The sequence below is a fragment of the Anoplopoma fimbria genome, chromosome 2, assembly GCF_027596085.1.
Source record: "Anoplopoma fimbria isolate UVic2021 breed Golden Eagle Sablefish chromosome 2, Afim_UVic_2022, whole genome shotgun sequence".
Taxonomy (NCBI): Eukaryota; Metazoa; Chordata; class Actinopteri; order Perciformes; family Anoplopomatidae; genus Anoplopoma; species Anoplopoma fimbria.
In genome coordinates this window covers 27,725,063-27,752,313 of record NC_072450.1, presented here as the reverse complement: position 1 = coordinate 27,752,313, position 27,251 = coordinate 27,725,063, and the positions used below count along the sequence as shown (strand labels likewise).

At 40.5% G+C, this 27,251-nt stretch overlaps 2 protein-coding genes across 3 annotated transcripts; one reads left to right on the top strand and one right to left on the bottom strand.

The window, feature by feature from the left end:
- Positions 1–816: 816 nt before the first annotated feature.
- On the top strand, positions 817–2,685 carry LOC129098830 (protein C19orf12 homolog). The gene is made up of 3 exons (XM_054607946.1): positions 817–988; positions 1,133–1,377; positions 2,632–2,685. Exons 1-3 carry the CDS (start codon positions 829–831, stop codon positions 2,683–2,685), a joined length of 459 nt encoding a protein of 152 aa, XP_054463921.1. The 5' UTR covers positions 817–828.
- A 2,018-nt stretch (positions 2,686–4,703) lies between these two features.
- Positions 4,704–25,126, bottom strand: LOC129100686 (AP-2 complex subunit alpha-2-like). 2 transcript variants are annotated; one of them, XM_054610129.1, is made up of 23 exons: positions 24,950–25,126; positions 22,349–22,417; positions 19,909–20,051; positions 19,557–19,750; positions 18,723–18,852; positions 17,908–18,009; positions 17,696–17,804; positions 16,602–16,752; positions 16,099–16,267; positions 15,176–15,313; positions 14,900–15,082; positions 13,874–13,971; positions 13,133–13,364; positions 12,312–12,476; positions 11,848–11,937; positions 10,748–10,881; positions 10,120–10,202; positions 9,810–9,898; positions 9,504–9,628; positions 9,302–9,418; positions 8,685–8,754; positions 7,966–8,100; positions 4,704–7,880 (listed from the first exon to the last, which is right to left on the bottom strand). In XM_054610129.1, exons 1-23 carry the CDS (start codon positions 25,014–25,016, stop codon positions 7,803–7,805), a joined length of 2,871 nt encoding a protein of 956 aa, XP_054466104.1. In that variant the 5' UTR covers positions 25,017–25,126; the 3' UTR covers positions 4,704–7,802. The 2 variants fall into 2 exon arrangements, with proteins under 2 accessions (XP_054466104.1, XP_054466112.1); XM_054610137.1 differs by lacking the exon at positions 11,848–11,937.
- Between the last annotated feature and the right edge of the window lie 2,125 nt (positions 25,127–27,251).

Below are 27,251 nucleotides of genomic sequence, written 5' to 3'. Positions count from 1 at the left end.
AAAACATTGTGGAAGCATGGTAGCATGCCCACCTAGCATACATTAAGGCTGTTTATATGTACCAAGTTCAGAACGGCACTCGACTAACTAGCGAGCGCTACACCAACAAACATTTCCCAGCAAACTCTATTCAGAAACCAGGTAACCAGGTTTAAATAAATAAAGGTAGATGTTGCTAAGCATTAACAATTCGTACAATTTGACTTGAGAATTGACAGCAGCCACGCCCTCATTCGAGGTACCCGCAGTGTAAAAGCATTACGAAATAAGAACAATAAAAATCTAGATTTGTTCAGACATAGAATTAAGAGTCATATTAAACTGAATGGAGTTAAACAGGTACACGTCAAAGTGAAACCAAATCTATTCTGACAGTCATGAGTGACAGGTGACTGAATGGAGTTAAACAGGTACATGTAAAAGTCAAACCAAATCTATTCTGACAGTCATAGGTTGGCTATTCCTAGTTTTTCAACATTCCAGGAGAAACAAAAGCATACTTTGTAGTTGTTAACTACCACATCACTGTAGGATTTTATGTGATGATTCTGAGCAATAGCATCCACAGGGCTCTGTTCCTTTTTGCTGTCAATGTCATTAAAAGTGCATGGTGTGTATTGTAAACTATTTTTATTTGAGATTAGGTTTGGTAGATACTGAACCGTCCTATCTGTGTGACTACCCAGCTCAGAACATTCATTCTGTGCTGCAACTGTAGGGCAAAATGTATTCTAAAGGTACAACGATGGATCTTTCTTATTTTTTAGGATACACCAAAGTAGAGTTGACTGTCCTCTTTTCTATCATGCCATTGTCTCAAAGCAGGGGATGGCTCCACGAATGGATGATGTTGTGCGTCTGTGCTGCGAAATATCAGCTCACGATCAGATCAAGGTGGCAGTGAAAAACTCCGCCAAAGGAGCGATTAAGGTAACAGGAACTGCGGTTGTAGGCGGGATGCTCGGTGGACCTCCAGGGTTAGCTGTCGGTAAGAATAAATACTTGAACAAAATCTACAGTTTCTTTTTCTGACCATTATATTTCTGAATTAGACATTACAGCTGCCTGACCCAAGGGTCCAAATGCAGCCCACACTGACAGGGAGCTTTAAGATTCTCTGTGTCTCTACTAGGTGCAGCAGTAGGCGGTCTCTTGAGCTGGCTAACCAGCGGAGAGTTTAGGCCTCTGCCTCAGATCCTGATGGAGTTGCCTCCTGCCCAGCGACAGAAGCTCTACGATCAAGTTGCGAGCGTCTTAGACAAACTGGACTGGATGGACGCGGCCCAGCTCATCGCCCTTGTGATGGGCAACCCCACTCTCCAGCAGCAGGTTAAAGCCGCGTTGCTGAACTACGTCACAAAGGAACTCCAAGCAGAGGTACGGTAATTGGTAAAACTAGGCATCATGGATGTTTCACTTTGACGTCAGTGCCAAATGGAGCAGTTAGTCTCTGCTATCTTCAAAGAGTCTATCCTAAAAGCTGTGGTGAAATGTAACTCACTAAATTTTCTCAACTGCTGTACTTAAATACAATTTTAAGGTACTTGTACTTTACTTGAGTATTTCCATTTTAAGCCACTTTATACTTCTACTCCACAATTGTTCAGAGGCAGATATTGTTACTCCACTACATGTATTCTCAGGTACAAATTATTAATACAAATTTAAATCAACTAATAAATTACGGATATTATTATGGATTAAGCTACCCAGCGGTATATAAATTAATTGAAATTGGCGCCACCTTTACCAGCTGCAACAATAGTTACACATTGATCTATCGCAAGTTATTATCTAGTGGTATTAGAAATATCATTCTGAAAATAAAGATCTGCTTGAAGGAGAATTTAAGATATACTATAATGTCAGTAGTACTTCATTACTTTTACTTAAAAGATCTGAGTACTTCATTAACCACCGCCTAACAAGAAAGCAATCACTGTATAAAAAGCTATCTGTGTTACTCAATAATGAATAAATAGTGACATGAGCACAAATAATGTTTTGTACCAGAGAACGACTTCAACGTCATCCTTCCCTTTGATTTTTAAACGCTACTTGAGATATTGTACATGAAGAGTCGTTTATTGTGGATTTGAATGTAATCTCTTAATTCCCCCACTCTGTATCGAGTTGTTTTTTATTACGTTTTTGGGGGGTTTCAAATAAAATAAACCTTTGAAGCTATTGTGCTTTTGATTGATTATTTGCATATTTAAAGTTCTGAGTTTTGAAAAATACACACATATCCTCAAACTATCCAGCCCATATTAATGAAAATGAATTTAGATCCTGCCCCACACATGAACTAAACTACCATTTCTGTCAAAAGTTTTAGAGAAGGTTGTGGCCGACCAACTCACTGCTGCACAGGAGAGGAACATAGACTATGTTAAGATCCAGTTCAGTTTTCAGAAACAGCACTATACTGACACCAGTCTTCTGACGGTTCCTAATGATATCCTAATGTCTTCTTTTGTAGGTGATTGATTTGTGTTAGTACTTCTGGACCTCAGCTCTGCGTTTAACACTCTAGACCATCATATACTTGATTGGATGGGCTTATCTATCAACCGTTTTGATGTAGACTTTGTGTCTGATACCTCTCCACCGTCTTGTGGTGTCTCGCAGGGCTTGGTCCTGGGGCCCCTGCTGTTCTCTTTATATGTAATACCCATCGGATAGAACATGAAAAGATTTAATAAGTAATATAATTTGGATGTCCAACTCTACCTTTTGTTCAAACCTCGGGAGGCTTTTAGGTTATCTAGGGTGCTATACTGTCCTAACACTATTAGGGCCTGGACGACACCCATGTTAAGCAGCTAACTAGATCGTGTTTTTTCCCCCTTGAGAAATACCAGTAAACTGAGATCTGTATTTCCAACTGCTGAACAAGTGATGCAATCCAGAAAGCTGCCGCCAGACTACTCACTAGGTAAAACAGAGGGTCTCACCTTACCCCCATAATCAGATCTCTTCACTGGCTCTGTGTAGCATATAAGGATCCACTTAAAAACTCTCACTGTTACTTAGAGAGCTTTGCACGGTCAGACTCTTGCAAATGTGGTTGAACTACTTCGCCCTTATTCATCAGCAGGTTCTTTTAGGAGATACAAATTTACTGTGTGCTCCACACACCCTTCTTCAAACTGGTGGTGATCCCGCGGTGAGGCTGTTATACCGAAACTTCACACTGAATTTGTAAATTATAAAAAAACAAAACATTATTGTACTTTTCAAACATATGGTAAGTGTGGTCATTTCATCTTCTATGATTCCTTCCTTGTATGTTATAAAGCCATGGTTAGGCACTTTGTGACTTAAGTCAGTGAAAAGCGCAATTTGAATCCATTTTATTTACTCAAGCAAGAATCGCAGCAACAATGTAGCTTCACACAATTTCCGTACAAAATGGCAAATTCGATTTTTGTTTTTGAAGATCAAGAGTCCACCGTTTGTTTGAGCTTTCGAACAAATTAGAGCTAAAAAAGAACTACGATCTTGTTACGCATACTTCTCCCGAAGGTCAGTAGTGAACTTCCACAACCTGTTTGTCTTGAGCCCATAACTATCTTCTTAGCCTTATTAGTTTAAATAACTTTATCATGTCCTATTAAGTTTTATTGAGTCCTTGTAGTAAAAGTGTTATGTTGACTTTATATTTATTATATAGCTCTTTACTGCTGTTACTGTTCTGCATTATAAAAATACTCACTGTCAGCCGATGTTATGATTGTATGTCATGATTATGATTTATTAGATAAAAATATAATGGTATTTCATAATTTATATTTCCTAACTTGAAGTTCCAAGGAATTCAAAGTAGATTTATTTGTAATCACACTAGTATTGCACTATGGTATTTAAGAGTTTGTCATTGATGAACCATCCTTCTCGGGGCTGTATACCAATTTAGGGTCCACTTTAAGGCTTTTTAATAAAGACATAACCCTACCATTGTGATGCATAAGCTCCATCGCCGAGATGAGCCTGCGTCTCTCTTTCACCAGCAGAACAGTCCGCTTAGGATTTTTGGCTCGTACATGAATAGCCACACTCCGAAAATGACTTTTTCATGGTCATCTTCTTCCTCCATTTCATCCCCATCCGATCCGTCAATGAAATCCGCTGACGTAGGCTATTGTGACAATAATCTCTGCATGCAAAATTTGATAAAAATATTAAGAGAGACTATATAGCAGTTTCCATGCTTTAACAAGGAACAACTATGACAGTGATAAACCACTGTATATTGGACAGCTGTTACAAGCTCTGTTACAGTAAAATGACAGGGTGGCAAAGGCAGTGGAAAAAAAACTAATCTGAGGTATTATTTTAACAAATAATTATTTTGTTAGTGTCCAACTGCTGACACAAAACACTGCTGAAAAATAGAAATTACTCCCGAATAAAAGTATAACTATCTCAGTTTGTAGCTCTGATTTAAACAAAAATATTTATTAAATACTCTAAAATTAAAAAATATCTGCTGTCACCACTTCACTTTCCCTGTGGTGTTGGAGCAGAGCATAAAAGGAAACTGATGGAGCGATCTTTGAATATTCCAAAGCAGAAATCCCTGCAGTCAACTGTACACAAGTTTCAAGTACAATGTGGGATTTTGTGAGTTGACTTATATTGAACATATTGTATAATGATACAGTATAATTAATCACACTTTTTTCCATTAAAAAGCAAGATATATAGGATTTAATTTGTTTACAAAAGCCAGCTTTCAGATGTTGAAATGACATTACATTTTAATAGCAACAAGATATCCAGCCATCTGGCACAGAGACAGAAACACTTGTTTAAAAAAAGGCAAAAAAAACATCAGCATTGTGACAATTTGTAAAGTTAAAATAGTACAGCAACTGATAGTAAGCACTGAGTGTGTGCTGGATGTAGTACCTAGGACTTAGGTCTTAGTGTCATAGTTTAGGCACAAATATCTAGAGTGTAGTTTAGCATAATCTTGTGCTCCACTTAAACACCGCTTTGTGTGTAGCTTTGAGTCCAGTGGAGCTTTTAAGTGGAGGTGAGCAATAAAAGTGAAATGGCAGAGACCATGAGGCTGGTAAGTGGACTTGATTAAATGGACTTGATGTATTTTGGTGGCCCCTTTTGGAACCTGGTATAAAGCTTAGCACCAAACCATAACGAGAGATTAATGGACTAAAATATGAAAACAAGTCCCAGGTTATAAACAGGACTGCCTTTACACCTGCGTTAATGAGCAAGTTAAACAAGCTGTAAACACAAAACTGACATATCACCTCATAAAAATGTGTTAACCAACAGCAGCTTAGTTACACATAGAGCAAATACTGAGCAATGTTAGCTTTTTAACTGGAGTGGTGTTTCCAGCAACCTAGCAAATAAAAGTTCAATATATTGTTTGGTTTGTCCCAGCGAGGAACAGCTCAGTCTTAATCACTTTTCATTGTACTGTATCCACAACAGGCTAGAAAGTACATCAGTGCTTAGTATCGAGTGGTCATTTACAGTTAGACTTTGTTGTATTTACCGAGATATGAACTTTCAGCCCTTGAAATTCATAAAAATGCACTGCTGCATTTTCTTCTTGAAAACGAGCTGCTGAACAATAGAAAGGCACAGCGGGATGCTGGGGAAGTTGGTCTTCTTGAACACTCCTTGGCCTGACAGAAGTAAACAGATCATCTCATGACTCCCAAAAGGACAGAGTCAACTTTACTTTAAATGAATATTATATCATACAAGAGTCAAGACATAAACTGATAACTGGATATGGGCCCATAGGCATCGTCAAAACATGGTAAACATCACAGCAAAGCTTCTCAGGTCCAGATTAAAGTACCCTTAATTGTATTCTATCTATTCTTACGTTCTTCTTAATAAATTTCATCAATAGTTCAAACAAAAGCACTTTAAAGAATAGTTTAACGTTTTGGTACATAAACGTATTTGCTTTCTTGATAAGGGATTAATCCTGTGTGGCTCAATCCAATTAAAAAAAATCCACCAACCTGTCTATGACCCGTTTGTTGAATACGTACCCCAAAAAAAGCTGCTTATAAGAGACAAGGTACCGTTGTATAGGGTTTATAACTATTTCTAATTGTCGGACACAATGACTTCCTGGAGTCTTGCTGTCGCAGATAAACCGCTGCTTGTCATTTGTACACCGCTATAGAGGTGGTGGGAGGACGAGCCCGTCTTTATGTGAAGCATCAAACACGCAAACAAGCATTATGATAAAAGTACATTTTATAAAACACAAAATACACCATACATTATTGAAATGTAGAAATATTACCAATTTGGCAGTGTTTTGTGAATAAATGTGTTTAGGTGAAAGTATATATATTTATATATATATTTATATATGAAATATGACTCTTTACTGTTTGAAGGCTTGTTCTGTTGTTGACAGAGTAACAAAAGTTCAGAGAATGGTCTGGTTGAACCCATATTCATTCTGCTATAGTGAAAAAAAACACTCTCGCCCTCACAAATAGAAAGCGCAGATAGCGGGAGGGGAGGAGAATGCTACGTGAAGTACGTGGCCAATGGCTGGCTTATAGCAAAAGCCTGCATCAGGTAAATCAGACTATATTCTGGACACAGAATCAGAAATTCATATCGGTTTGCTACCTAGCGTTCTATATTGATATTCTTTGCCATTTAATCGGAAGGCCTGAATTCTATGTGTAAACTATGTGCAGTGTAGCTCAAAAATCCCACCACCAAAATTTGTAGCATCCAAATACTCTTTTTTTTGTTGCAAAGCTTAGCTTTTTCTCCTGAGATGACAGACATGTAAAATTAGTGAAATAAGTGAGTATTCTGACACTGAAGAAAAGATGATCTCGTCTAAATCTATCTGTGCGAGGTAAGTGAGGGAAAAAAATATATCTGGTAATCGATTTTCCAATTCTCATCTAAAGAAAAATCTGGAATCCTTTAAGTTTCAATAGGCCGCTGATCAATCATTGCATCTTCACTTAGTACATTCATGTTTTCTTCCAGGTGAGTTGTAATTTTACGCAAAATAAAGCTCATGTAGAGTAAAACGGGAATGCTTTTAGTCCTATTTAGAACCTGGGTTAGTGGTGCACTTAAGCCTCATGAGACCAAAAAGAGAATTATAACAACAAACACTTGCTGTCAAATATTTTTTTTCAAACACAGGAGAGAAAACTATTCAGATCAGACTAAGAAAATCGAAATCGATTAAGGAAGAAAATGTTTTTCTTCCTTAATTGTCTCCGTAGTTCTACTTATGTGATACTTTTTTTTCAAGTGCAAAATGGTCGAGAAGTTGAGGAAAGCTTCTCAGTTCTGTGCATCTTTTTTAAACACACAAAAGTGTGATAGAAAGGCTATCAGAACCACTGATTTTACTGTTGAGATCACTGATAAGCCTACAATGCTAGTGAGATTTTCAACAAACTCAATCTCATCAATGCTTCCAAACAAACTCTTCAAAATGTTTGGATGATAAAGGCAGTACCCGAGCAATAAAACACACCATTTCAAAACTGTGGAGCGGCGGAACACTGCAGAAAAGCATTCAGAGCCTTTTTTTCACCTTCCGCAACATCTCGGCTAAGGTGCTCAGTGTGAGTATACAAGGCAGGCTTAAAGCAGTGATATATATTAGTAAAGCTATGTGCGAAAAATACATTTCACTTCATTTACATGCGGAGTAAGTAAAATAAGAATAAAAAAAGAATTTACACTGTACAATACATCAATTCTATCTAAAGAGAGACTAGGAGAGTAAAAGGTGTAGAAATACTGGTGCTGCGTTGAGTCTAAAACTGGTCAGAGAGGAGGTCACACAGTCGCTGAGACACAGACTCCCTGCTGGTCCGGAGGGTGAGACGGTACATCTGAATAGGAAACAAACATACACAGTTACAAAAGCATTATGAAGGTTCAATACAAGGACGTGTCTGTGTACACGAGTCTCTTTACCTGTGCTTGTGTGTTGGGCTCCAGTCTGAGGAGGCAGCCCACCTGAGTGTTCTTAGTGTGAATGACTCCAGCTCCAACAAAGTTTGCAGGATTGGGATCAACCCCATCCAGCAGAGCGACACCAAAACCTAAAATCTACGAAATGAGTTACAAAAGTGAATAAAAATGGAAAAATGACATTATGATTATATATAAGACCTGCTGTTTCTAAAGCATAAAGTAGAGTATAAAAGTATAAATTGCGCTTAAAGTGCTAAAATAGTGAAACGTTTCATGTCAACTGAGCAAACCCCACCTGCTAATATGGGCTGCAGATATGGTTGAAGGTGTGAGGTAACAGTAGAAATACTGCATTCATGTTACAAAGTGATCTAGCAGTGATACGGGTAGATCACTAAGTACACTTTATCTTGTAACACCGGTGCTGTCTCAAGTTTATTAACCCATGGGAAAATTCCCTAACCATGGCATCTCTCATTCTGGCTGAGTTAGGGTGAGAAAGTAAATGATATAAAACTAGAGAATGTATTCGTCCCACTGTGTTTAAAAAAACTACAGTAGAGTGCAAAATAACTATAAAAAACTGTCAAAAACAACATCACCATTTTTCTGAAAAGTTGTTACAAATTCTGCATTATAAACCATGTAACCCTTCATGCAGATTTCCCTCAATGAATGAATGAAGCTAAGCAGCTTCCCTTAAAGTTTGTTTTTTTTACCTTGGCATTGGTAACGTCTGTGTCCATCGGGTGTCTGGCTTTGAAGATTGTCTGGACCTCTTGCTGAGGACTGAGGACACGGAAAAGAGAGAGAGAAGAGAATCGCTTAACTTAATCGCTTGACTTTTTTGTTTTAGTGCACATTACACGTGCATTACAGGGGCACTATTTTCTTACTACCGACCTACACCAGTCATGCTGCATCAGGCTTGCATCTACTCATGGACGAGAGGCTCGTGTTTATAGTTTAACGCTCGCAGAACTGAGCCAGCTAGCTGAAGTTACGGTTCATCCAAGGAGGAGGATGCCATTACTGTTTCCATCTCTTGCTGTCATCAGCACACCAAAACTATCCAAGATTGATAAATAGCACTAAAGTTAAGAGGAAAAATATGTGTTTTTGATTTTGGGGTGAACCACTTCTGACATACTGTATGACATAACGAACTAGAAGACCATTGAGCCATAAAACACTGAATATAAAGTGACTTTCAGATCATTGCTGGTCCAACGAATTTGATCAACATTTCAAACGATTAAAGAAATCTGCCTTTTTTTTCAAATTCTGATAGGAACAAGTAGACAGTGGTGCATTGATAATCTAAAGTGAGACTTACACTCCAAGCTGTTTCCAGCGCTGGAAGAAGTCTTGGGATGTCATCTCCGTGGGCTGAAAAAACTTGTTCAGCATCACGGGGAGCTTCACGGCAATGTTCTGAAGAGCTCCGCCGTATCTGTTGGCACACACATACGGTCGCAAATTAGCTCGTGGAACTAAACTGAACATGTGAAGCATAAAGTGTGCATCCAGACACCGACCTGAACTGGATGTCGAGCACCGGTGCGTCTGTGAAATCGGACACACACTCGATGTTGAGGATCTGCTGGAGCTGAGCCCCGCCTTCTACCGTGGGGTCGACCGCCTTGGTCTGGATATTCAGCTGTGGAGACGGTGGTCAAGGATTCCACAGAAACCTATATGACACTAGCATTCATCTCAGCCTACAGACAACAGCTTTTACTTTGTTGATTTAGTTGTTTAGTAAACTGCAGGGCTTTCCTGTGGGCTGGAAAAGGGACGATCAAGTCTGTGGCAAGAAGCTGCCAAGCAGTGTTAAGGATATGAGTCTTGAGAGCGTCACTACTGGTAACCGATGAGGAGAAGCTGAGGAACTGGCTGGAGGTCTTGTTGCCGAAGAACACGTACATGCGACCTGTGGGACGACACAAGGTAAACTATCTTTGAGCTCAATTCTTGAAGTGACCACATCTGACCAGCATCCCGGACATTTAAAGTAAGTTACATAAATACTAATCCCATTCTGCATTATATTATTTTCATTTCCAATATTAGCAGAAGTATCCTTTAACATTATCTTTGAAACTGATGAGGTCTGATGAGATTGCTCAAACACTAAATAATAAAGCTGCTCACCCAGGTTCTGCCTGTACTCAGACTTCAGTCCGATCTGCAGCAGCTGGTTCTCATAGATAACACCGTTATTCTTACAAACGAACCTGAAATTCACAAGCACACAATTACAAATTTACAAAAAAACCAAGACATTTTTAGCGCATCTCCTACAGTAGATGGCGGTTGGCACGAACCTAGTTTGGGAGAAACAGACAGGAGTACCAGCACAGGAGCAAAGCAATATACTGCTGAGGACGGGGCAGCAAAACTTATCTTAGACATCTAAAAAAAAAAAAATCAGCCTAACTGTATATTTAGAATGTTTCACGTGTTTACTTTGCTGTCAGACAGCCCTTTCCAATGGGGGATTGAAGTTGTTGTATCCATCTATGCTGCATATAAGCAGTTAGGAGAGCACATATACCAGCTTCAGTTTTCTCCAACAGGAAGGTAAAGCAGTGAAAACATTCTAAATGTAGTGTACACAACTGATATTGATTGTTTTAGGTGTCCACCGTCCTCAGCAGCACATTGCTTTGCTCCTAATGCTGCTAATCCTCTCTGTTCCTTAGTGTAATGTGGATTACACAAAACTATCTGTAACCAAACCATCACAATTTCATCAACTAAGCTCACAGTATGGTCCCACCTGGAAAAGTTTTCCTCAGACACGTCTAGGATTGCAGGGGTGGATATGTCGGACAAGACATCAACTAGCACGCTGGCTCCTGCTGAAGGGGTGGAGTTTAGATTTAGCAGGTCTGTGAAGGGGTGGGCGGAACCCTGGGAGGGAAACATCAAGAAAATATCCACTTTAACATACAGCATTTACATACAAAGCCCATCAACATCTGAACAGAGGTGTATAGTTCTTGATGTATATTAAATATGAGTCCAAAGTGCCAGGCTCAGTGCATTCCCAAAATATTCTTTATAATTCTCTGCTTTCTAAAGCTCGAAAGTTTAAGTTAAACTTAAGCTTGAATTCACTTTTTGTGTAATAAAATATGTACTATAAGGACATTACAGCTATTTTGTGTTTAGGCATTTCCCCATGTGGTTGGTTGACTGAGAGATGGCGTGGATAGTAGACGCACTGCCAACTTCTTTGAGGCGCTATTGGCTGAAAAACGTCATAAGGGATGTTAATCAGGGGTGTAGTTCTCCGGAAAAAAAACCCCAAGAAAACCTTAGGTATGAACCGAACCGTGGCTTGGGAGAATCGTTACATAATGTTGATAACTCTCACACAGTTGGCTATCTACCGCATATAAAACCGTCTGTCAAACATGTAAAACATTCAACGTTGTGCTGTGAAGTTTGTATTCGGCTAAAAGAGCTAGTCGATCAGCACTGTTTCAGCTCCTGCTGAGTGATGGGCAGAGTCAGCACAGTCATGTGTTGGTCCCACATTATGGAGATGAGAAGGTTTATAGGTGATGGCTAGAAGAGTAGTCCTGTGACCTCAGCCCTCTGTAGTTGTAAAATTTGACTTTAATGCAGTGTAACGTGCGGTGATTTTGTAGAAACCTAAATAAGATTTGTCAAAACGTTATAAAAGCAAGCAAACGAAAACCCAAACCTCTTCAGTGCTAGTTTGTGTAAAAAGCACACAGCAGATATAGAGAACACTGACGACTAACATAGTGTGGGATATACAAGAGAAAAAAGAGTCCGCCTGCCACTCCACTGATAATGAATAATCATGCAACTTATCACACAACGTGTCTTTTCTAGCTATCAATGTACCATGGTACCAGCAGATAACATGGTGGGACTAGAGGAGGCAGGGCGGGGTCTGTTGGTGGGGAGAAGGTCTGCCATCAGTGAAGGAGAAAACTGATGGAGAAAGAAAAGACAAGAAAGGAAGGACAGAGGGGGGAAGACAGGAAAGGAAGGAGAGAAGACAAGTAAAGATAAAGAACAAAGAAATGCTTAAAATAGAAGGAAATAAAGGTAAAGCAGTAATGAACAATACATACGCAGAATACAGCTTTAAGAATACTGTTGGTGTGATGCAGGCTCGTTTTAGTCGATCACATTCAGAAATCCTTAAACGTGCTAATTTTTGGGAGAAACTGGTGACATTTCTTTACTTTTTAGGATGGAACGTTTGCTGGGTGGGTTTAAAAAAATAAATAAAACTCTCCGGTGAAAAGCTCTACTAGCCAGATTTCACAGCTACCTATCACAGCTCCACTGCGGGGGTTTACCTTGTTTGTGCTTTCAGTGGTCTCGCTGTGCTCGGCGTTGCCGTTGACGCTCCACCGGGCATCATCGATGTCGGGCAGGTTGCCTGGGCCCTTCTTCCTCTTCAGCTTTGCCAGGATCGACGACTCTCTCTCTGGGAACGGAGGCATCTCTTCTAAGACTGTTGCCTGTGGAGACGGAGGTGGGGAGGGAGACAATACTGTAAAGCTTTAAAGACAGCCACTACACCACTGTAGAAATTGCAATGGTGATTCAAGGGTCTAGAGAAATCGCATAAAAATCTTTGCCATATGGCACCACACCATATGCTACAAAGAGTGGTTCTCTCAACTCACAAGTGTGACTTACAAGCCACTTATACGTTTTTAGAACTTGCTAAGTAGTACATCGCAGTGCAGCGGGTGCAGTATTAAGGATGTGCAGGGTGTAAATGTTTTTCTACTACCCTGTTGATGCTCTAAACAACGTGTCGCGTGACCCCGTCTGAGGGCAAAAATGTTTATGGCTGTTCCGAATGGCTGCAGTCGAAGGAAGGAAAAGCATGCCGGAGGAGGGGGAGACGCAAGAATGGCTCAAATGTCCTTGAGGGCATTTCAGGTTTCAGACACCTCGGTCGGTCAGAGCATACCTGTGCTTTTTGGGCATTTGTAAAAGGACTGCCAAGGAAATTGTAAAGAAAACAATAAACATTATTATCGGACGATGGATAAAAAGATTGATTGATGGGCTCTATAAAGGCCGATCAGTTGATATGTTGGGAAACAGCAGGGAGGCTCAAAATAATTTTTATCTCCAATCAGTATTTCAATCATAACAGACTAACCAATATGTCGGTGCTGGCGATGCAGCTGAGCCTCAGGTACTCGATGGCTCTCTGCTGAAGCTCCACGTCAGCGTTGCGGAGCTGGCTGTCTGAGCGCAGGACTTCTTGGATCGTGGCCTTGACTTCTGGAAACAAGTTGATGAACTTGATGTAGGCCGACAGCAGCAGAGCCCGAGTTGGCACAGAGCACAGGTGGAACTTGGAGTGGAGGAGGTCAAACTGGACCAGAGGGCTGAAGGAGAAGATGACACAAAACTGTGAAACCTCCAGACATTCAGATTCTGCTCCAGTCACAAAATGAAGTCAATATTTTCCTTGTATGCAGAGCTTCTTCTGCTCGTTTCCTGTGGTAAGCACAGCACCTAAAATACATATTTTATCACTTAAGGCTGGTCGTATCAAGCCATGCAGATGGTTTGGCTTCATAAAAACTACTTTCTACAGAAGATATAATCCTGGTGTAAACCTTGAAAACCAGGTCTCACAGTAACAGAGACAAGACACATTGCTATTGATTTGCTTAATGCTGTAAGCACCAAAAACGAAATTACATTAAAATATCTCAAAACCTGGAAAAGTTCAAACAAAACCATCTGCATGGTGGTATACCTCTTGCAGCTAGTAAGAATTCCTTTTTTTTTTGTAGATTTGCCGAACCAACCCTGAGCTGAAACATCAACTAAAGAAAAAATGATATAGTAATTATGATGATATGGATATTTCTATGTGGATGCTGTTTACCTGGAGCGTGAGTCACCAGCAATAAGGTTGCCAAACTCTCCCAGGATGTAACCCCCCACCTTGACCAGGTTCTCATGGCAGGCGGGAGCCTGCAGCGCCTACGAGTGTTGACAAAACATGACAGCATTAGGAATTTACACTGCTACCTACTGCAAGTACAGTTTAAAATGTGGAATAGGTGGTAACCAGGCCAACCAACATTGTCCATGTGGACCTTACATAGTCCAGGAAGTATAAAATCCCGAACCGGTTGCCCAATGGGAAGGCTCCTTGAGGATTTCTAAGTTTTATCGGTCTGAAGGTCTCTTGATTGCCACCAGTAAAAAAATTATGTTAGTCATCACTCTTTGGTTATTTTTACTCTTTAAAAGAAAATCAATGTAGTCAATCCACTACTATGGAGTATCTGCCAATACAGAGTCAGATTCAACACCTTATACATGTATGTTTATCAGGCTTTATCAGGTACACAGTGCACACTTTGTGCGAAGCAGGCTAATATTTGTAAAGCCATTTCCTGAACATCTCTGCACGAAGACAAAAATGCATCACATCTTGACTTCGATGGCTACCTGTCATATTCTATAATTACTCACTTATTCCTTGTGTGGTTCAAGTGTTTTTTTAAACAGAGCACCATGGGGCATTTGTGGCAGCTGGGGCATCCAGAGCAAACAAAGGATTGAAAATGGCCTTATTTAGCCAGACCCACACAGCTCAGGACATTCATAGTTCTTGCACTATAAAACAGGTTAGTCTGAGCATCCTGTGGAAGGGTTGGAAAATATAATTTCTGTTGTTAAATTTGCACCCAAAGGAGACGGCGGGGATGATGCTGCGGTTGGCTTGCCATATGGGACTGAACCCATTTATGGATCTCCACATAGTGTGAACAGTTGTAGCCCTTTCCCACTTAGCCCATATTTCCTCCTCTTGGGGCCTCATGGACACGATTGTAAAGAAAAGTGGCCTTTTAACACTGAGGAGCCAGATGAGTGTGCACACCGTGACGGCATAGATTTTCACCTCAAAGACGGTCTTGGCTGCGTAGCCTTGGACGTCATCTCGGTTTATGACGATCTGGATGACGCGGTACCACACCTCCTCGCTGACGTAGTCGCCGGCCATGCGGATGAGGTTGAGAATGGTGTCCACGTACCAGGTGTAGTCCACGGCGTATTTCTCTGCCAGGATCGCCACCTTGAGCACCTGAGGGAAGAAAACAAAAAGGCAACTGGCTGAGGGCGGGAGCCGCACACAGAGAGGGACTGAATGGTGAACAGGACTGCTCCGGTGACCCACTATCTCCTCTCTGATCGAGTAGTCGGCGTTCTCCAGGTAGCTCAGCATCTCTGCCACGATCTGCTTGGAGTTGCTGCGGTCGCACATGGCATAGAGCAGATCCACGGCCCGCTGGCGAACGCTCACATCTCGCTCCGTCTGGATGGAAAACACACATGAACAGAGTGTATGACAAATGTCTCTGGCAGACTTTCAAAAGTAGTTTTTTTTTAATGGAATGAGGGTGAGCTGGTGGTGCCACATTTCTACTGAGGAATACATCTACAGTACCAATGATACATCTGTATAAAGAAGGTGTATTTATGGGATTTATTAATTAATCAGCTTGGTCATAAGGTTAAAGAGAATTCCTGGAAACAATTACAAAAAGAAGTTTGAGTAACATCTCGGTTCATTAGTGTCACAGACAACCACATTGTGAAACTGTTAGGGCAGAGCGATCTGGGAAAATATTTTGGAAAACGGCTACGGTTGTAACGGCTTAAGATTTTCGCGGTACGATAACCATCTCAGAAAATTCGACAATTTCCTGGTATCTGATATTACACTAATATTTATATTATCATTATTATTATCATCAGTTACAATCACCCTTAACGCAGTGAGAACAGACTTGTAATTCTAAACAGAACTAAAGCTGCAACTTATCTTAGACACTATTTTAGTGCTAAAAGGCTCTATGAGTCCTTCATAGACCCAAACAAAAAAAACATTCAATATTTCTTTTCAGCAGCAAATTTCAATTGAGCGATCATAAAAAACATTGAAAAAGTGCATTACAATTCCAGTGGCACTTTTAAAACTCCATGGCTCCCCACTGATCAGATGTATGAAAACAACAACAACCAAGCAACCATCGGTTTTATCATTTTCACATTAACCTGCAAGAGTTCATCAAAAGGCCCAGCTAAAGGAGGACTCACCTTCAGAGCGTTGATCACGGTATCTATGTGCGTCTTCACTGCCTCGTGAGAGAACTCGGAGCTGGCCAGTGTGCACATGCTCTCCAAAGCCAGATAACGGAGATTGGTTTCCCTGTGCTGCAGAAACTGGCCCAGCTGGTTGCAGGCTCGTACCAACAGGGTGGGCTCACTGCAACAGGCAACACACAACGACTAGCTGCTGGGTCTGAATGCCAACACACATTTCAATTTCCCCCCCAAAAAACACCCAGTTTTAAAAAGGTAAAGCTTAGTGTTCTGCTCTCTGTGTTCTTAATGCAGTTTTACAGTCCAGTGTCGACAGAAGGACTCAAAACATAAAATGCAACATGTCAGATGCTAACACGGTTTGCTGAAAGCCCAACCAGTGACCCAACGTTGAAAAATCCCTGAATAATAATCAGAATTTCCTGCTTTTTTCTTGTTAAGAACACAGCTCTGCTATTCCTTGATATTCCGGCTTGTCTTGGTGAATGATGACCAACCTGTCGTAGTGGATGATGAGGGCGATGGCTTCAAACAGAACAGCGTTCTTCGCGTTGGAGTGCTGGACCTTCTTGGACTTGGGCGGTTCCTGGGCTTTGTTGAGGATGGTCTCCAGACACTCTGTCAGGCGGCTTCGCAGCGCCGCATCCTCTGCAACAACAAAGACCTTGTTCTCAACAACTCATAGCCTTGACTCGGTCTCATCACATAATAATGTCCACAAACTCTTAGTATGAAGGCGCCATTTTTTTTCAATAAATCGAATCACTCTATGTAATGACACATTACAAAGAGGGACATTACAGAGGTCAATGCCCATGTTGCTGGTTTTCTGCTGGATGCCTCACTAAACTCAGGCGATGTTTCCTCCCACCTCATTATCCAAAATAATTAGATAAACTGATATTTTTTATCTGAAAGCTCACGGCATTCTTTTTTTTTTTTCATTTGACTGTTTCTACTCAGGTACCATGTAGTGTCAACATAATGCAACTGTTTTCTACACTTGATGACAACCATTTCAAGCATTCTTGTTTCAGGGGTAGGAGGGAGGGGTACATACAGAGGCTCTTGTCCAAAGTGAAAAAGATACGCTGCATACACCTCTAACGCAGGCCTTACTTAATATGTATTTTGTTCATTCGACCTGTGCATGAACAGAAATGTAAAAAATTTTTGGGGAATCTTTAGTGAATTGGGGTGGATTTATCTTATCCATCTGCACAGTACTTCTGTCCAGCGTTAACGCCCAGTGAGCACGGGTGAAAAGCATTCCAAAATCAGCATTGAGAAAAAGGAGACTAAAAAATGAATAATAGATACCATCATGGATCATAGAAGTGCTCCAAAAAAATTGTGACAATGAGTTAAAGAGATGTTTCACAGATTTCCATCTATCCAAACCGTGGCTTTAAGTAGATCACACAACTGATGCTGGTGGCACAACTTTCTTATGCATGATAAAATACATTTTCCAAAATGTTAAATTATACCTTCAATTGCTCAGGAAAAATGTTATTAGTCTCATATTACTGGGAAACAATATAAATAAAACTGTATTTATGCACATGGACAGGACTGTACTGTACTGTACCGGGTGGAGTGTAGCACTGTAGCAGGCGCAGCAATTTGACGGACAACCATGGCGCGGCAACAAAGTAGTACGTATAGTCCTGTAGGTCGATGGACGCCGAAGTCACAATCTGGACAAGAAAGAACAACATAGCACATCAATGTATGTTGATATCAGATTTTCTCTTTCTGTGGGATGAAGTGTATTATGCAATGTAACAGAAAGACACCCACCCTACTGAGCCTGGCCACAGCCAGTGAGATGGATGTTTTGAAGTCCTCGGGGCTCTTCTGGGCTAGAGTGGTGATGAGGCTGGCGGCTGCTGTCACGACTCCCTAACAACAAACAGACACACCTTTATATAGAAATTACAGATCAACAGACACAGTATTTCATCACCCTGGGGAACTGTGTTTCCCGTTCGCAGAGATTAGAGAGAGTCAGACAAAAACAAACAAGACGCTGCCTCACAAATCCATACTCCATACTTGTACTATACAGTATTTACCACATACTAATTGTCATAGCTTGATGTTTTAGCAGTTAGTACCCTTATATCTTATACTAACAGGAAATTATATACTGCGTGTATGGTGTTTCCAGCTGTGAGCAACAGTATTTCTTTTGTGCATTGGATTGGGGGACAATAGTGTGGATCAACAGCACACTCAGAAAACGTATTAATTATGCATACGGTCTGCTTTGAGTATACTTTATTTATTCACATCCCTAGGGTGAATTCTAGGACTGTAACGGTTCATTCATTCGCACCAAACCGGTCATTCAGCGATGGAGAGAGACTTATGAAGAAGACAAAGACAGTGTGTAGGCTCAGCTGCACTGATGTACTCACCCAGATGTACTCATTGGGACTCAATTTCAAAGCATAAGAGATGCTATTTATGTTTAAGAGCATTTTAGCGTATTCAAATCTTTTGGGATTGTTTCAAATGTACCTTATTTTTATAATGAAATAGTTTACACACTCAAAACTGGCTTAGAATCAGTATGTAGTATGGAGTTGGGCCACAGGTATGTAAAGTCTTACCAGGTGCTGATCATTTAGCAGATGGACCACTCGTGCTGTCCATTCGCCCATGGGGACCAGGTCAGGGGACGTCCTGTTGAGCCGTAGCAGACACAGTGCTGCACTCTGCTTCACGCTGTCCATCGTGTCCCTGATAAAGGCGAGCACAAGACAACTTGATTCATCATAATCTAATACGAATGGTCACTGTCACAATTTCAAGTTATAATCGTTACGATTTCAGTCTAGTAATCTTCATCTTATCAACAGTCCTGGTGAGTCCAAAGTGTTTTAAATAGCGAGGTTTAAGCGAATACGCAAGTGTTTGGGAAGCACTGAGCATACAGGAGGATAAATGAGACTTGGATAATACTGCACTAGTTGTGTGGGAGTTTGATTTGATATTGGTCTGCTGTAAAATGCAGCCCCCCTCTAAAAACAAAGTTTTATGAAGAATTCAAAGTAACACAGGGTGAGTAATTGGTATTCAAATGATAATGATTTAAATCCCGCACAGAAATGGCAAACTGCACCCTCTTACAGAGAAAACCACAAAATACAAGAGACCAGTACAGAATATAAATACAGTGAATAGCTATAGACACATTTTTTTTGACAATAAACAGAAGTTTTGTTTGAAATAATGGAAATCTTAAACATCAGAACTTAAAGGGATAATTCAGATTTGTTTTAAAGTGGGGTTGTGGGAGGTACATATCCATAGTCAGTGTATTACCTGCTGTCTATAGTTGGCTTTGGTGAATTTGAACCCTTTAAAACACCAAACTGTTTTTGTCAAAGGAGTGTCTTGTGTCTTTGAAGATAGCAATAATAAATTAACGTTTATGTACAAACCCTGCCACCAAGATGCTGGGGATTTGAGAAGCAAAAGCCTCGGCCATTTCTCTGCTGCCCACATTAGCAATGCAGTGCAGGGCCAGGTTCATGAAGGTCGGGTTGCGGCTGGCCAGGTCATTCTTGATGCCGTTGTTGATCAGACGGATCAGGTCGCTGTTGGAGTTCACCAGCACGGAGATGAACAGGTAGCCCTAGAAAGTAAGAAATAGATTTTTAAAAGCGCAATTCCACCATATACAGGAGAAACAATACGTGCAGGGTTATTTGTATAGCCTTTAGTCCCCGCCCCTTTGCAAAAACATATTTGCATTACAACTTCAGACAATGGATGAACATGGGACAAACTTACAATTTGTTTCTCTGTGTACTTGTTGGAGCTGAGGAGGTTGACAGCCTCCATGTGTCCAAAGTCGATGTCATGGCCCAGAAGGAAGATAAAGAGCAGCTTGCAGACATACTTTTTTTTACTGTAGCCGTCTAGAGCCTTGTCTCCTATCCACACACAGGCAAATACACACACACACACACACACACACACACACACACACACACGCACAAACACACACAGAAATATGGATATGAATGTCTACATGAAGTTACAAACGCAGGGATTTCAATGGTCTGACATTGCAATATCAGTACAACGGGCATTCAGTCATTTTACACCAAAACAGTGAGTAATGGAAGAAAAGGCATGGGGGAATTTTCTATAATTTCTTATGGTCAAATAATCCATTTTAATCCATCTCATTTTAATTATACACCTCAGCTACTATTATTAGAATGTGAATACTATTAATGGCTGCTGCAGAGCCGCTGCCCGACACTCAACTCCTGTAACAGCCTACAACAGTCTCATGTTTAACCTGTAAGATATATTCTAATGCCTTTGTTTGTCATCTGTGATTTGAAAACATCCAAATTCGACTTGGTAAAATTGGAAAGCCTAATATTATTTGTGCTCATTTCTGACTGTACGCTCAGGGACCTCTTGTGATTGCGGGGATTCACACTTTTTGAAAAACCATATCTTGATGGCAACATGTTTTATTAACTGTTTTATACCATTTTTGAATGCTGTCTCTAACATAAGTTACAGTCAGAAAGTGAGGAACATCTGATGAAAATATATACATCAGCAAGCACCCAATAGTATGTACTGTTACTTGGGTCTGAAAAAAAGTCGGTGCATCTGAAAATCTATGTATAACTATCGCTCAGCAAATAACTGAAACGAGCACTGACTACAAAAGAGCGCATCTACTCATTTTGATTGGAGAACCAGCTGGCTGTTAGCAGCCGGTGAGCAGCAGAGTCCTGCGGTGTGTTTGGCCAACACAGCTAACAGCTAACAGGCTAATACAGCTAACAGAGCAAACAAGTAACGGAACTATACACACCGCAGGACTGATCAGAGGAAGAGTTGAACAATCAATATGAAGCATTACAGAGTCAACTGCAGTTTAGCTGCATGGAGCTGGTGCAGATAGCTGCATATATTAAAATCAGAGTGTATCTGTGCAAGTAAATAAATACATCTGATGTGTTTGCAGTTTTTTTTTATCATATCCTGGTTGCATGTCATCAGAGACTGTAGTAGCTGTAGATACTGTTGCTCTTTATAATGATATCAGACCCTGAACCACACTTAAACTGTTCAGCCCGAGGGCACTAAAACGCAGTAGTGACAGTTTCAGTAAAAGTGTCAGCATGTATGAAAGTATGTGCTTGATGGGATAGTCAAACAATATTTGGAACCCCTTTCCTCCAGAGCTTTCCAGCACTGGATCTGGTTTGGCCCAGGGATAATCAGTTTTACAGCTTTTTAGCACATAGGAAAAACAATCACTGCCAGAGTTACCGGGTCAAACCTTGGCATAATACGGGGGGCAGGAGAGGTTACATAGAGAATATGCTAGAATGAGCATAGGCCAGAATGAGTGGGCACCATGAGGCAGAGGAGGCAGCTTCATTCCGGAGCAAACTAATTATAGGCAGCGTGAAACAGGTGGCATGAGAAACAACAACCGAACGTTAAGGCAGACATAGACAGTGAGTTGCTTAAACATAAAAAGTGCAGACACAGCAAAAGTAAAAAAAAAGACTATGAAGCAACTTAAAAAGTGGCAAAGCCGATCTGGCTCTACTCATTTCTCCATTTTTGTGCCTCCTCTTCGCCTCGCTCCCATGGTGGGACTCTACAAATGCCTTCACCATTGCGCCTCAGAAGATTCTGTCCGAACTGCATTCATAAATAACATTTCACGTTGATATTACTTATGTCTTTATCTTGATCCAATTCAACTGCTATGATCGTGACCTGCCAGTCAAAAATGATTATACAAATAACAACAATCTCTTGCATTTAGCACTAATTTGTTGCATTTCACGTTGACATACAGACATGAGTGCAATGTTCTTGTCACACTATGCCACTTATGCTCATCTGACAGAGATCATAAAATACAGTGTTATAACTGTTTAACAATAAACAGCCGATGCAGCTGTGACACACGTCATATTTAACTGGTATTGCTTTAAAAGGAACGGCTCTGAGGGGAGGAAGGAAATCGAGGATGTACAAACTGGGAAGTGAGAAAGTCCTTCAGTCACAAGATGAGTTACCAAAGCAGATTAAACAGCAACTGGAAAAGGCAATAGTTTTTTTTACAATCAACAACAAAAAACACATCAGCTACAACGAAGCAGTCTTTGGATAGAAGAAGAACCAATAACCATCCATGTCGTACACTGAAGTTTAGCACCGTTTGTCGCGATTGTTCACCTACCTTTAAATTTGGAACGGATATTGGCCAGTTCTTTGTTTATCCTCTTTATCTCTGCCTCTTTACTTTTACCTGCAAACAGATCAAGATATTTTGCAAGTTAAGTATTGCTGTGATCACACATTATGAATATCATACTTCTTCCTTGTTTTTTTTGCTGCTTTGCTTCTTTTTGTCGAGCTGAGAGAAATAAACTTTACTTGCTGTGTTCATCATAATGAAAGAATGTGTCACTCAATATAATGTTACGGCTCTTTAATGTGGTTTTGTAGAGTGATGCAGGAATGAGTCCTTAAACCCTGAAAGGAGTCAGCCATTTTGCACTACCAGTTCCCTGGTCTGGAAGTCAATGGATTTTGAGGTTAGATGATTAGAGGATACTACTGAACGTCATCACGGCGACTGGTCCGCCCTTTGCTTGCGTTGGCGACGTAAAGTCACATGACCGTAATGTAGTCTGATAGTAGCCTAAATGTTAGCTTTTTCTTCTTGTGATTGCATTTACACTTGAAAAAAATCCTATGTGAAGTATATCCTGCGGAACAAAATGTGTAAGTATTATTAATGTTTGTTTGCCACAGAGTTTATTTTCTGGAAAAATCCCATTGTCTTTTTGTTGAGGTAACCAGGGCAATGCTAACTTCCTGATTGACCAAAAAAAAAAACTGTCATCCTTGCAGCACTCTATAAAGAACAGTGGAGCTCCATGATATACAGACATATGCACTACACTCAGTGGCCACTTTATAAAGGTACACCTTGCCAGCGCTGGTTAGGTAGGACACCCTGTTTTCTCCTAGAACAGCCTGAATTCTTGGTGCCATGGGTTTTAACAAGGCGCCGAAAACATTACTTAAGAGATTATGGTCCATGTTGACATGATAGCATCACACAGTTGCTCAAATGCACCAAAGCGTACACCAACTGTACCTTGCAATTATGAGATCAGTATCTCATTACTTTAAGATTTTTATCTCATAGTAAATAATACAAAAACTCTCATTACTACGAGATCTGCATGAGAATATTGTCTCAGAATTACGAGAAAAGGATCGCTATTATGAATGTAGGCGTGGGAACTGGGGTTATGGGTTTTTTTTTCCCATTCAGGAAAGGGAAAGATGTTTTTGGAAAAATGTTATCAACTATGTTTCGGTGTGGATTGATGTGAGCAGATCCAAAGAGTCTGTCCTCTACGAGAGTGAGCCTACATGCACCGACCTCTTCGGCACAGAGGCTGCATCAGCATCAAGTGATCGTTAACGCCTCTGGTGGCTCGGCTACACGCTGGAGCAGTTCTACTGGGATTGCATGGATGGAAACCGTTTTGTTTCGGCTGCTGACAGAAAAAACTTCTGCTCAAAACTGTGAAAGGATGACTGGTTACTGACAAGACAACAAGTGGATCGGTGCAGCACTAATCTTTGTGCTGTGACGGGACATGCCTGAGCAACACTGACGTACAAGTAATTCACACCAGTCAAAAGTTTGGACACACCTTCTCATTCAACTACTCTGAAGAATGTAAAATATAAAACATATTCTGGTTTGTTGAGCATTTGTTTGTTTACCACATAATTCCATATGTGTTCCTTCATAGTTTGGATGTCTTCAATATTGATATACAATGTAGAAAAAAATACAAATAAAGAAAACCATTGAATGAGAAGGTGTTTCTAAACTTTTGACTGGTACTGTGTGTCACTGACATCTTCTAAAAACATCAAACCAGGGAATGAATAAAAGGCAAATTGGTCCTATTTTCTCATTGTCCCTAAATCAGGTAAAGATGTCCTCATAACAAAAACAACATAGCTTGTATAGGGCCTAGATGTTAAAGTGCAGGCCTAATAACATGTGAACATGTGTTATCATGTGAACATGTGTTATCATATGAACATGTGAATCATGTGAACATGTGTTATCATGTGAACATGTGTTATCATATGAACATGTGAACATGTGTTATCATGTGAACATGTGTTATCACATGTGTTATCATATGAACATGTGAACATGTGTTATCATATGAACATGTGAACATGTTATCATGTGAACATGTGTTATCATGTGAACATGTGTTATCATATGAACATGTGATCATGTTATCATGTGTTATCATGTGAACATGTGTTATCATGTGAACATGTGAACATGTGTTATCATGTGAACATGTGTTATCATGTGTTATCATGTGAACATGTGTTATCATGTGAAATCATGCTTCATAGACACTCTGGGTGGAGGGACCTGTACCAGCACACTCTAATAAGTGCGTGTATCTGCTGTGCAGACTTCTGGACAGGAAACTAAAACGTCATGTTTATCTCCAGCTAGCCGCGCGCGGTCCACGCCCTTCCACATGACGTCAGCATCCGGGTGCTCGCGGCTAGCGTGGACTAGCTCGTGCAGGCTAGCCAGCGGAGCGGTGGTCTCGGGGTACCGGGTACCGGGTACCGGTGGTGAGTGGGCAACGGGCGAAGAACGCACCTTTGCTGACGTGTTCTCGTCGCCAAGCAACGTTTCACGAGCTGGCGCGGGCGCGTAACTAAGGCCAACCGCGAGCGAGCGAGCGAGCGTTCCGTGAAGGTGACAAACACTCACAGTTCCTGATGTCGGAGATGAACACGGCCAGGCCCCGCATCCCATCCCCTTTAGAAACCGCAGGCATGTCGTCCGCTGCCTCGTCAACGCCAAGCGTCCTCTCCTCTAATAAAACCGCTCCAAACCACACAGAGGGCTTTAGCTGCAGAGTGTGCGAGCTGTGTCCGACAGGGAGCCCCGGGGTGTGACGTAGACAGGAACCCGACGGGCTGCGTGCCGCTCCGCTCAGCGCGGCCCCTCCTCCGACCGGGCCCGGGGCCGCGTTCCAAACAGGTGGCGGCCAACGACCTTGTGCACATAAATAGTGGGACGTCTTTAAGGTGAAGAAGCAGACAAGGGCAACTGGGTACATTTGAACAATATTCAGAGTCGGATTATTGATCATCTGTGATTGAGATATCAGATGCTGCACCTTGAGATTGCGTTGTATTTTAAAGTGTGCTATAGACCACATGACAATAATAACATGACAATAAAAACCTGTGCAATACATTACACATTACACTGTGCAATAATAGTTAAAATAGTTGGGGGGTTTTTCTGTCTGTAAATATAATATTTCAGTTATTGTTGTTTTTTCTACTGTTTTCTTTTTTTATTGCTTATTTATAATACTTGTTTTATTTTTTATTTTTCATTTTTTATTTTTTTATCTTGTCTTCTTCTACTATGTCTCTTGTGTGCACTTTACTCTACGCTGCTGTAAGCCTGCAAATTTCCCCGCTGCGGGACTAATAAAGGATTATCTTATCTTATCTTATCTAAATAAAATCCATTATTATTATTATTATTATTATTATTAGATTCATCCAGAGGGTTGTCCAATTTTGGCTGCATCTGAATGGACGTTATAAACATTGTATTTTGTCATTTTTCTTGGATGAAGTGACTTCGAGGTCCCTTTATTGACACTTGAGACCCCCTTGAAAGCCTCAGCAGCAAAAAAAATAGATATTTTTGGGCTGCTGGACTATTTTTTGTCTGGAAAAATCTTTTTTTAAAAAGAATGTCACTTGCCAAAAAAAATGTGTTCTTTTAAAACTCATTATGTCCAGCATTATTCATAATTCAAATAGCAAAACACTCATTATTCAATAACATATTGTTCTGGTGTTTCCTCTTTTGGCTGAGTGTCCCCAGCGCCCTACCAGCGCTTTTCTGCCAGAGAAAAACCTTAACGTTATATGGACACTCAGCCTTTTAATGTAAATGAATACTATTGATATTACTGGTGGTCTTCTTTAACGTTGTCTAGTTTAGAAAACCTAACGTGACCTAGCACAGTCTGAGAAGCAGTGTGTGTGTGTGTGTGTGACAGACCTATGTGGTTTTCTCTTGAAATATAATATGTTTTTCTATTTCCAGCCTATGCTTGCTGTGACTACATTATCATAAACATGCTGTGCATAATGTGAAAAATGTTCAGTGTGTGTGTGCGCGGCCAAACTGACGGACAAAACATGATCTGTCAAAGACAAAGCTGCAATGATTCAAACCGGTCGCCACAGTAGAGCACAATGCCGCAAGGCATACTTAAAATTAGAAAGGGTTCATCCTCAATCCCTTTTTAATGATTCATGTCATGTTTCATGTGTAAAAAGGAAAATATATTTCTAGAGGCCACCCAGTCGGGCTTAAATCATCCTGAGATGGAGTATTCAGATCCTTTACTTAAGTAGAAGTTACAATGTCCTGCATTTTAATAAAAAACCTGTGTGGGAATGATTGGCATCATCTAATCTATAAGAATGCATCATCTTTTATATTTCATAAGCACATTTTATATGTTAAATAAAAGTGATTAGTAAATATTCCTTTCAAATTAATGTAGTGGACTGCAAGGTAAGATGTTTGCCTTTGATATGTTCTGAAGAGGGAGTAAAAAGCAGCATAAATTGGTTTAAAAAAACTCATGTTAAGTACAATTACTTCCAAATCTTACTGAAGTACCCTACTTAAGTAAATGTACTTAGTTACATTCCACCACTTGACACATGTCCATGTACTGTTTAAAACGTTCCACAGTGAATAAATGAGTCTCTGGATGATGTGATGGTGATGATAATGATTTGGTCTGTTAAAGAGAACTTTGAACAAATATATTGGACTTTTATTTGGAAATTACAGTTTGGGACCAACTCCTGAGGCAAGAGCTGAACTGCATGCATCGGCAATTTAGCAGCACCTAGTGGTGGAGAAGGACAACTACACCCAAAGCTAAGATAAAGAAAACCTCTTTTAGCAACCTTTTAAACTTGTTTCCTAAAACAGCTGGGAGGTTATTATCAACCGTTTTTTTCTT